We start from the raw sequence: 12587 nt of genomic DNA, 5'->3' as shown, positions 1-12587 counted from the left end.
ACCGTTCACGCCACGGAGATGGATTTCTACGCCGTTTATACAGTGGGGATGGACTCCTACGTCGTTCACGCCATGGAGATGGACTTCTACGCCGTTCATACTGTGAGGATGGACTCCTATGTCATTCATGATACTCAGCAGGTGGAGGTAGCGAGTAGCCTTTCGGGTGCCGAGATAAAGGCCTCATCCAATCATCCACGCCTCCAAGAGACTGGAGATAATGGCAGGATACCCTGCTACTGGCTATTTTTAGTATGTTTTTCCCCTCAATGACTTTCAAGCAGTACCCCTAGAGATCAGATATGGTCTTTGAGGACAAATTTAGATTGCATGAGATTGGTGGAGGTTCTGTGGTCCAATTCCACCCCCAAGCAGGGCCAAATTTAAAGCTACATCTTATCAAAATCATGCTTTACCCTGCAGGGAAACCCTTCCTTGGTAAGATGAGAAAACCAACTCAACCAGAGGTGCCCAAAGCTGTCAAACCTTTTCACATGGTTATCAGTGGCAAAGGTTGACTTGGTGAACCACAGGTCAAGGGAAGGTCAAAACAGACTTTGAGTTTGAGCCTTACAGCACTTAGGTTAAAAAGATATTTTCTGAGTTTAATGGTCTTCAATTTGGTTTCTGTGACCCCATCAGAGAAACTCCATATTTACAAAATTGCTAAAGTATATTGTGTCACAGACTGGTTTTTGAAAGCAATACATATCTTGTTACTAGCCTAATACCAAAACCATAAAGAAATACCATGCTCCCCCCATTACTTATACTGCAACTATAAGTAATTCTCCCAGCAAGTCAACTTTTTGCAGAGAAGGTTTGCAAATATCCATATTTAAAAAATAAAAACATAAAAACTAAAAAAAAAAAAATTTAGGTCTTACTTTTCTGAAAACAAAAAAACACAGAAAGCTTTAGGGTTTTATTTTTCCCGTTGTAGTCAGATTTTCATGCCCAATAGTTTCTTTTATTAACAATATTCAAATTTTTTTAAAAGCTTTGTAGCAAAATCAGTCTGAAATTTAAGACACTGTATACCAACTCACATGTTAATTCTGGCAGTTACCAGCCTCTGAAAAGAGGAGTTTATAATGGAAATGCTGACACTGTATTATTGAGAAGGGCACCACTATAAAAAGAACATTCCAAATCATTATTTTCAGTAGGGTGAAATAGGGCAGTTTCTGAGCTGGAATGTGGAAAGCACTTACATGTCACTTCTCTGATGCCTTCAGGAAAAAGAAACCCAAAGATCAATTTTCAATAAGTAATATACAAAACATGAAAAAACTCAACTACAGAAAAAAAATATCTGCTAAGCTGTTTAAACATACAATATGTTCTCAAAAATCAGTGCTAACTAACCAGATTAGGTACTTACCAATTTCTGTAGTGCCAGGGAGAATAGCGCAAGAATAACTTGTGAAAAGTCATGCAGCATGAACAGCTGGTTTACTGTGAAGTAAGGCATTGGAGGGTATTTACCTGTTTCCTTACTTGCTCTTCTTTCTAACTCTTTCCTGTCCCAAATCCTTTTGTCCTCTAAATAATAAAGGTATTCTGTGTTTCTGTACTATAGCTATTAGGTGACCATGTCTTTGCTCATTGTACAGTACGTTGCATTCTCAGTAATGCCAGTCATTATTCTTCCTGACTTCAGTAGCTTTCTCTAGCTGAAGCATTTAAGATTAATGAGGCATTTTTCTCAATCAAGGCACTTTGTATGAATACAGTTACCGTTTCAGGAGACATGCAGATAACTTATTTAATATTATTTGATTTTTTAAAATTGTTTTGAGGGGTTGATTTATGGCTATTTTTTTGTCCATTACATAGACCACTCAGTATCACTCTTCTCTTTTGTCAATAATTGTTATCAAACAGGACCTACTCCCTAGTAGAATATAAAGACATGTTATGTATCATGAATCCAGGTATATCCTGGAGGGTGAAAATTCAACATAAAGTATTGTAAACCATATTACTTCAGCTCCTTAGAGATGCTGCAACTGCAAGAAAACAGTATGCTTCTGAATCTCAAAAGCAGTTTCCTCTGATAATATAAAACAGAATATCCATCATGGAGAAAATCTGGTTCTGTAAATCTGACACAGACACTTTTCTATTTCCATACTTTAATGATGTTCATAGTTGAGATTAACATATAATACAGCTTCCTTTAGCTATTAAGTCACGTGTTATTTCTACAGCACTCTCATGCTTCATTGCTTTGCAAAATCATACTGATATACAAGACCCTAATAGAGACAAAATTTTCAATGAAGTTAACACAACTGCCATGATTTTAAGAAAGTATAGTTTAACAGATATTAAAACAATACTTAGTTGTGTAAGCAAAGGAATGAGAACAAATTTTTCCTCCTAAGAAATTAACTGTGAACCTGGAAACAAGGTTGCACCAATGTTTCGCAACTTCCATTATATTCTTCATTGCACAAAACTTTTCTTTTTCCTTGTTTTCTAATCAACCTTCCCTTCAGGATTTAATGTCTTACCCAGAAGGGAATTTCTCAGACAGGTCGTCTTCTGCTAAATCTCCTCCTTCTAGGAATCAATGTGAAGAGGAGGGAAAACAATTTCAGGCATCCAGGAAGTTGAAGTTTCAGGGAATAAGTATTTCCTCCTAATTAAATCTTCTCATTTTGTTCTCTTTCCTGATACAAAAATTGAATGTTGGAAGGCATGTATATATATAATTCCCACAGGGAGTCAGAGTCAAATCTGTTTCAGATCTTCTGTAACAGCTGCAGTTTTTTAGCTATGCTTATCCTGAACAAATATTTAGATAAATATGATTTTTTTTATTTGTTTCATATAGAAACTTGAAGTCTGAACTGTGTCAGTTGGAATGTAAAATACACTCACTCTAAATTCCCTATAGAAAAAAAAAGAAAAGTCATGTAAATAAGTAATTTTCTTTAATTTCACCTCCCTCTCAAGAGAGAGTTATGGTACTACACAGCAACTTAAAATACAATTAAAATAACATATGTATAACAAGACATATAGAAAACTCATTCTGTGTTCAGTTTTGGCCCACACTATACAAAAAAGGTGTGGTGATGCTGGAGAGGTCCAGAGAAGGGCCATAAAGATGATCAAAGGACAGGGAAGCCTGTCATATGAGGAAAAGCTGAGAAAACTGAGTTTGTTCAGCCATGAGAAAAGAAGGCTTTGGAGACATTATCATGAGGTGCCAGTATTAAAAGGGTGGCTACAAAGAACATGAAGACTACCTTTCTTACAAGGAGTCACATGGAAAAGATGATAGGTAATGAGTACAAGTAACTCCTGGAGACAATCTGATTAGACACAAAAGGAAAAAATTTCACACTGAGAACTATCAGCCATTGGAGTAACCTCCATGGGGAAGTGGTGAGTTCCTTACACTGGACACTTAAAATTCAGCTGGACAGGGTGTTGGGCCACCTTGTCTAGACTGTGCTTTTGCTAAAAAGGATTGGATCAGACGACTCTTGAAGTCCCCTTCCAACCTGGTATTCTATGATTATATGAAAAAATCATAAAAATTTAAAAACTGATTCAGAAAAGAAACATATGCATTTAACTTGAAGCACAAAATGTAAAGCTTCAGGTTGGTAAAACTGATATAAATTGCAGATTTTCAAAAGGGAAAACAGTACTTAATTCAGTTGTCTTTTTTAACATATATACAAAAGATTGGTTAAAAGAGAACCACACTATCTTAAGTATAATGCCAAGATTACATAAAAGTATTGTACTATTTTGAAGTGAAAGCTGTTAGGATAATCTAGGCTTATTGTCCAAACTCTGAAGGGACAGAAATATTATCCTAAAATGATAAATAAGACCAAATAAGTATCAGCAATTCTTATCACACTGATGTCAGGAATAAGGTTCCACACAAGCAAAAATATATTAATATACTTAAGTTGCATATCAAACTGATATTTTTTTTTCCAAAGATAACCACAATCACAATGCTTTGCAATGAATAATACTGTTCAAACAAGCAAACGAGAACTACAAAAAAAAAGGTTCACTGTCTATTTTATCCTTCTGCCTCAGGGCACAATCAAGTCTTCTTCAACTATTCCTGAAAAAATGTTTATCTAACATGTTTTTAAAAATTGTGAAGGAGTACCTTCTGTAAAATATACATATATCCTATTCTTATGGTACACTAGTTTTACAAATAAAAATTCATAAAATGTCCTGATATTAACTTCTGCTGCTGCAACTTAAAGCCTCTACAAGTCATCATATCCCTAAAATGAGAGAATGGGAATTGATTGTATTACTCTTAGTCATACACATATAATTTTACATGACTGAATGCAACTTTTTTCCTTTCTGCTTTCCCCTGGCTATACTAAGAAGGTTAAATCTTTTCAACTCTCCCTTATGGCATGATTGAGATCTATTAGGAATGATTAAAAGAATTTTGGTTTATTTTCAGTTGCAACTCTTGTTTCCTTCCATCCTATTCAAGCACATGGTTTTTTCAGCCCTGTATGTTCACTATGAGATGCAGTTCTTCAGCTGCGCTCTCTCTAAAACTGAAGAGAGCAGAAAGATTGTTCCATGGTGGTTTTTTTCAGACTTTGCTTCTATTACAAGTCTTAAACATCCTCATGTGATGTTTCAGGTTCTACAGAACTAATGATTTACATTCAGTTTGTGACCAGAGTGGTCAGAACTGCAGTTGGCAACCAGAGCTACTGCTTAGGTACAGATTCCCATCTTATGTGTGCATAACCGACGATTGTACTGTATCTATCTCTGTTGAATTCCATATGATTTATTACATTTCTCCAATATAGTTTAACACTTTGGCAGCTTCACAAGAAGCATACTCCTTCAGCTCCTGTGCAATCATCTTAAACAGCTTAAAGTAAACCAGTCTAGATTTCTACATATCTTAAGGGTATGAAAAGTAATCAGCAAACAATGCCCAAACCTTTATCATTCTCTCAGTTTTAAGAGTCTGATGAGAATGATGGCTGGTGGCCTGAGATATTAAGGGTTGAAAGCAAATCCATATGTTTGGCAACTATTAATTTTCAATGTATGTCTTCTGTTACTGCTATATCAGAATTTAAAACACTATCAAAAGCATTTGAAGTTAGGATGTATGAAATCTTTTGCTTATTCCTTATTCCCACAATCTGTCTTTGTATTCTGTTATTCTGTCTAGGTTTTTAGAAATTGATAGATCTATCAGTATTTTTCCTGGTATCCCTGATGGGTTGACTGCAACCTACTTCCTTGGGTCATCCATTTCTTGCCTTTTTAAAAAGCTGATGTCACCTCAGCTAAGCTCTGCAAACTCTAGTAACCACTACATAGCTCTGAGATTGCTTCAGCATCTCAAGACTTCTGAAAGACACTATTATTAAAAAAGAAAAAGTGAATTGTGTATCATTCATGTGTGAGTATATAACAAAGCATTATTCACATCCTTTAAACAGCTGGATTTCTGCTATTTAACTCAGGTAACACATACCTACTATCTATCTCTCCTACATCTTTCAGGTGAAAATGAACAGTTCACATTTACATGTGAATGGCATGTAATAATGAAGACTACAAGACAGCAGATTGGAGGACAACTTTGTAAGTAAATGTAATACTAATGAGGTATATTCAATCTCAGATATCTCATTAAAACTTTCCAACTTAAAAATTATTTAAGGCATTAAGAATGGAACTTTTTTACACAAACATGTCTGTACAAAGAGCTCTCTTACTTTAAAAGTTCATTTCACTCATGTTACCAAAACTGAGCTACAGAAATATGAAGTTGTTGGCACTAATGATTCAGCTGTACAGTAATCAATACACACATAAAATCACAGCAATACAGTTGAATATATAATAGGCAAAGCTTATATAAAATAAATTGTCCAAACTGCCAACATAACACTGTCTAGTCTTTGCGCAGTGAGAATGGTGCACCATTTCAGCCCTATTACCTTCTTGTTACCCAAGATATAAAATTATAGGAATACACTGGGCCTTCTCTCCAGTTCCTAGAGTGTGTTTTTGCAAAAATCCAATTCTAAAACCTCATCATATAAAATTTCCACTCAGCTATTTTCTGTATGGTTTTGATATCTCTTTACTGCTTCATCTCATCTCCTCAAATAATTTGGCTAAAATTACTTTCCCTAAAATTCAGATGTTTCTTATTTTCAGAAACTTGTATGCATCATAACAGAACAGAACTAAGTATATTCAGTAAAACATGAATAATTCTTCTCAAATTAATGTTTTCCATGGGTGTTAATTTTCCTCAAAAAAGTTTGCCAAGTCAAGCTTTGATATTCTCCCCAACAGTTTTTTTCTATCATATTATTAAGTTCCTCTACTATTGACCCATAGTGAATCTGAGTCAAGTCAGTCACCTCACTATTGTTCTTATCTTTCACTTACCAATGCTAAATGTCCTCTTCACTTCAAGAATATTTGTAAAATATTCTTAGACTCCAGAACAATTTTAGAATCCTTTCTACAACACAGCATTAACAAATTATAAGACTGAATTTCGGTTTACTTTTTTTTTAGTGACTTTTGCTTTTAAAAAAATATACTACACTCAAAAGACAAAGAGTCTCTCCAAATTTCCCCTCAAATGCATTTCCGTTATATATTAAGTTAACATCAGGTTCCAAGGCAACATACTAAATTTTGCAGTGTTTTTTAACACAAACATGGTATTCAGTCCTATTGCTGTCATGCATGGTATTTCATGAATAAGAATGGTTCTCCTTAGAACTCCCATGCTTGCAAATCATAGCTGTATCTTCCCTGAAAAGAAATAAACAAAACTTTTTCACAGAGTACCAGGGCTTTCTGACCCTGTTGGTTTAATTGATAATAAAAATCTGAGCTCATAGCAACCTGTCACTTGCTAGAACACAGTTATGCTTTTCCTATCAACTTTCCCCTTACTCTAGAACAGTAGTCACAAATATGTTTCAGGAGACCCTGAAACTCATGACTGTCTGATAAAGAAGCTATAACAAGGTACTCAGGTAAACAATGAAAGATGAAAATTGGATTATATCTATTTAGGAAAATGAGCATCTTAATTTTCAGTTCTTTCCTTGAACAACATTCTTCACACAACTATATTCTGTCATTCAATCTTTTTCATGAGTCTATAAAACTATTCCAATTTTGTCTATCAAAATGCCATTACATTTTACATTGAAATCTCATCATATTTTATAAATAATTTTTCTCTAGCAAGAGTGTTCAGAAAAAATATGCAGGCTGCATTCCACATGAAAGTAGCATGTGCTACTTTCTTCCCCTCCCCTTAATCTGTAATGTTTTAGATAGCTAAGCAACACGTGAAACTTACAGCTGTCCAGGCCTCTTTTCTGCATCGCGAACACAACCATTCATTATGGATTTCTTGAGAAGGAACACCATAGCAACCTAGAACAAGAGAGTTGTATTGATTATTATATTTTTTCTATTAATAACATCATACACTTCAACTGTATATAAACAATAGCAGAGCACATGTCCTGTGACAAAGGAGATGTTTTTCCAATCCAGGCTGTCTGCTAATTCCATAGTCTGTGAAACATATCTTCCCAAAACTCAAAAAAAAAACCAAAAAAACCCAAGCCCAAAACAAAAACAGAACAAAACAAAACAAAAAACCCACAAAAATCCTCACTCAACAAAAAAATCCCACAAAGTCAAAGCCAAACTAAAAACCAAAACAAACAACAACAAAATCCCCAAACACCCAAAACCCCAGATCACAGGATATTTCTTAATTCTGTCAGTACAATAACAAATCCTGAATTCTCCCTGCAGTAAAAATTTTACTTAATATATTGATACCTATGCAATTATACCGCATTTCTGAATATCATATGGACTTTAGCGTTACCTATTCAATTTCTACTGCCTTTAGAATTTACTGCAGTAAGTCCATGCATTTATCAGTAACTCTTGCAATAAAAAAGAATGTAAGGTGAAGGAAATTACTACATAAAGTTAATAGGAATATTCTCAAGTTCTCCAGCAGAATTTTACCCTGACTACTTAGTAAGGGCATACTAACATCACACAGTGGTTTAAAATATGAGAAGTAAAAGAGTAACTTAGTTGCTCAGAATAGAAACAAGAATCAGAAGTTTGTGATTATTGAAAGTTTCCAAGAAAGTTAATTCTTCAATATTTTCACAGCAACCATTAAAAAGTAATAGAAAATCTAATGTACTTTTCAAAAAAAAATTGGACAGTGATTGAAGCATTAGAAATGGAAATGTTTGCCAAGTACTTTTAGAGCCATGCTAGAAGCCTAGATAACTATTATTTATCAATAAAAGAAAATTTGAAACTACATTTCTGCCAACAGAACCATTAGATTATTTACTTGCATGAACCCGTATGCAACACTTTGCACAGGAAATCAGAAGACTTGTTCCATCTTCTTCAATAAAGGCATTTGATGGATAGTTTTCAGTGTTTTCTTCACTATAAATAAAACACATCTCTGGAATAAGAGGTTTAGTCTTTTCATTTTCTGCCATCAGTGTTCCTGCTGAGTTTGCTTCCCTGAAAGTAGGACCTTCTTCATCATGATTGTCTGGCTGGAAAATAAACAAAATTTATATTTAAGTAAAAGAAAGGAGAGTTTTAGTGTTCCTTTTGATTATGATGAAACTGATCCTCCCCTCCCAACTTTTGCATCAACAGTATAACGGTTTCATGAGGAAATTACCTACTTCTAGGTATTTATCACAGCCATTCTATCTTGATTGCTCAAAATAACTGAGAACTCCAGAATGGAATTCAGACTGCAAACTACTGTTATTGCAGTGGTGTTCGATGATACTGTATCTCTTGAGCCCTTGAACTCAGTCCAGTGCAATGTTTTTTTCCTGGTTCCCACGCTGAGGAAATTCCAGCTTAGCAGCTTCAGAATCAGTAATATAGTACTACGACAGCATTTTTAGTTGACATTTGACACATTAATTCCACAAGGCAGTGGAAATTAATTCCACAATGCAAACACTGCTCTGCATTAGACTGTTTCTGTGGTAATACTTTTCCCAAGAAGGCCTAAGTACTGTGAAAACACTTCTTCAACACTGAAGGAAGGTAACATAAAAGAGGCTCTCATTTGAAGATGGGCATTTAAGGAAATAGCTAAAAGATGCAAACCTATTAGAGTTCACCACCTCAAAAACTGAAATTTCAAGGGCAAGCACACACACAGTAACACCAATCTTGCATAAATGGTAGTAAAGGCATACACTGTCTGCAACCAAGGGGAGATGCAGTGGAACAGACTACCAGTTCTAATTTTAACAATTTTGAGTTTATTTACCTCTCTTAAAAATGAAATGCATAAACTTATCTGGTTTATAATTTACTGGAATATAAGTAGCCAGCCAGTTATTTCACGCTTTATCCAGAGATGGAGCTGCAACAATCTTGCTTACCTTATAGTGTGGCATGAGGAGAGTACAAATGGCACAGTAAGGTTCCTTTTTTGCACAAGCTGCATTGTATTCTTTTTCAGCGCTGAAACTGGGTTCTCTTGTCTGCCAAAGGTAGACCAGAGGCCTGGCCCATGCCTCTGTCTCTTGAACTTTCTCTTCAATTAAGGTAGTCTCAGGCAGTTCTTAAAGAAAACAAACAACTGGTTATATTGTAGTCATGGAATGAAGATAAACGACGAGTCTGTCACCTGCACTAACAAAGATCAAACAGTGTTATAGGAAGTCTGTGTGGCAATACAGGTGCAGAAGTCTAAAAGAATGTTATGCCAGGACAAGTGCACAATTAACTGCTTTGACACCTCTGTCATGAGCTGACTGCTCCACATACAGCATAAGAAAGCATACCACTACCTCTACTGTTTACAATTTGTATTCATATCCACAACATTACATCTCACTCTCCTACTCCTTAATCCCTCCAATCTCTATCCCCTATCACTCCATGCACTCCGTCTTAAGTTCCTTATGGATGGAACATGTTGCATTCCTGTCCAAGCAGCACCACACAAATCACTCTATTCACACAGAATGCCACCTCACACCTCATTATGGAGACTAATACTTTCCAAAGGGGAAAAAGAGGCAAACTTAATAGCCAGGGAGTACTGGGGAACAATTACAATCTCAAAAGAATTAGCAGGATATGCATTTAACAGGCAGGACAGTGCCTATTAAATCTTTCACAATCAATGAGAAGACATGTAGGTGTCAATTAGAATAATCATAACTTGAACATGGAAAGGAAAATGTGAAAAGTTTTGAATAAAACTTTCACATTAAAAAAAAGTCTATAGCATATAGTCCCCTTCTAATGATGTATTTAAGAAAAACTGTTTAGTTTAGAAGAAGAAAATTCCAACAAAAGAGGAATATTTAATGAAGTCCATTAAGCTGACTCATCACATTCCTTCAGCTCATGACTGCCACCTTCACTTTATGAAAAGGCAGCAGCTTTATGGGTCTCCTATGAAAAACTGCCACACATTGCTACAGAACCACCATAAAGTTGACAATATTTTATCACTGTTGAGTAAAATATTGACTAAAATATTTGCCTACAAGCAAGCCAAACATAGTAAAAATAAACTAATTAATATATTCTGTACGTTAATTTTAATCCATTTCTATAGTTTCTGTAGAGAACTACTATCAATTCAATAAATATTTGCCAGTAATTCAGGTAGAAGGATTTTTCTAGCTGAAAAAAAAGCTGTCAATATTCAGCAACAGAGCTCTGTGGTGAATAACTTAGCTTCAAAAGAACACCAGTGAAGAAATAGCTGAACAGAAGGAAAAGATGAACATGTAAAATGCCAGCATTACTTTTATAGTTTTTTTAATTACTTGTTTTTCAAGTGAAAAGTTTAACAAATCTTTTAGTTAAAAATATTCTGTCCAATCATATTTTTCTATTGCTTGCAATTTTAAGGAACTGTAAAACAAAAAGCTCTGAAATCTATTCCTCTAGTTCCATTTCTAGTTATTTAAATTTTCCCTTACAGAACAGTCTCATGATTTCGCTTTACTGACTTTTTTTTCATTCTTCCTTTCACATTGTTTTCTTTCAGGAGCTTATACTGCCATTATTTTAAATACTTTCATTATATTTGTGAACTTACAGAGCTTGATTGTGCTTTATGAAGAAAATAAAGAGGCACACAAAATTTGTTGTGTAGGTTTGTAACATCTTCCATATCTATTATCCACTTCTTTGAAACTGACATCCTTATCACTGCTGAATAATTCCCCCATGAGAGTTGAAGCCTCCACCTTGAACCTCAGCCTCTTATGCTCTCCTTTATTGAAAAAACCTATTCTCCAATTTCCAGTCCTGGAACCCATTCTAGGATGATAACTCTAGTTCCCTCAGACAGTGTTCTGGCTTTCCACTGCCTACAGCAGATTGCTGAATTCATCATTATATTGGTTCTGCTTTTGACGAGAACAATATTTATATCTTAATTGCATATAAACCCCATAATTTCAGTTCCCTGTTGTGTGATCTTTACAAATCCTTCCTCAACCAAGAAGTTGAAAAGAATGCAGGAGACAGCTGGCCTTTAGAAGCATTTTGTTGCTTTCAAGAGTTCTGCACTTATTTTCAAACCTCATTCCAAATGAAGCCAGGGACAAATTGTCATACACACATGTACCAGACTGCATCTTTCACAATCTCAAAAAAATTTAACAGTATCTTAGTAAATTTATTTTCTCCTTTACTTTATGATTAGAACAACTATTCCAGTTAGCTATTGACTAGAAGCACACACTCATTTGCCCCCATCTCTATCATCTCTAATTCCGCCTTCTACCTCCTCTGAGGTATGACTGGAAAGGAAAAATATCCCTCCTCCTTTCAGAGGGAGACTGCCTAACCCAGTAGTTTTGAAAGGAATGTTACACTAATGGGATATAAAATTAAGAGTAGACAGAATAGATGTTCTTAAGGATCAAGCTTTGTTTGATCCTCTGTTATCACTACTGTGTATGGCTAGTGAATTTCAGTTTTCCTCAGGAATTTCCTAAGCACCCTTGAGCATAAGACATCACCTTTCAAGGGCTTCAGAAATATTAATTTATCTCCTTATAATCGACATTCACCAACCCATCCACTGAAATAATCAAATGCCAAAGAAATTGATATTTAAAAAAAAAAATAGTTACAGAGTACATGACTCCCACGACAGAATATGACAACAATGGTGCCTTAAACAACTTCCTCACCAGGCAGAATATGGAATCTTCTCTACAAATATTCTACATCAGTAGAACCTGGGCAGTTGCACTTTGTGTGCTTTTTTCCAAAGTGCACCAATATCAGCGCAAGTAAGAATTTCAGGATTAGCTCCTTTGGCAGTATAGGTGGAGTTTCCTGGTTTCCATGTAGTCAGAGAAGTTATGCACAATGAATACAAACTGAGAATCTGGTTATCCACAACATGCAATAAAAACAAACAAACAAAAACCCCACATCACTTGATGTAAGAAACACTGCTGCCTTAGCATAGTTCATAGCCTTTCTTCACTTGTCCATTTGATAATACTAAA

At 35.1% G+C, this 12587-nt stretch overlaps 1 protein-coding gene across 10 annotated transcripts in view; it reads right to left on the bottom strand.

Annotated features, from left to right (window-relative positions):
- KDM4C (lysine demethylase 4C) overlaps positions 1-12587 on the bottom strand; it is a 265110-nt gene that overhangs the window by 93854 nt on the left and 158669 nt on the right. For 8 of the 10 annotated variants that reach the window (XM_017808184.1, XM_017808180.1, XM_017808186.1 and 5 more), the window contains 3 exons: positions 9480-9661; positions 8408-8624; positions 7376-7452 (listed from right to left, as the gene is read on the bottom strand). In XM_017808184.1, coding sequence (XP_017663673.1) covers positions 7376-7452; positions 8408-8624; positions 9480-9661 — 476 coding nt within the window. Of the gene's footprint in view, positions 1-5304; positions 5396-6441; positions 6518-7375; positions 7453-8407; positions 8625-9479; positions 9662-12587 lie in introns of those variants that run through there. The other 2 variants (XR_001873729.1, XR_001873728.1) reach the window with 2 other exon arrangements.

This window comes from Lepidothrix coronata, unplaced genomic scaffold (assembly GCF_001604755.1).
Source record: "Lepidothrix coronata isolate B3197 unplaced genomic scaffold, Lepidothrix_coronata-1.0 Scaffold22, whole genome shotgun sequence".
NCBI lineage: Eukaryota > Metazoa > Chordata > Aves > Passeriformes > Pipridae > Lepidothrix > Lepidothrix coronata.
This window is presented reverse-complemented; position numbering and strand designations above follow the sequence as displayed.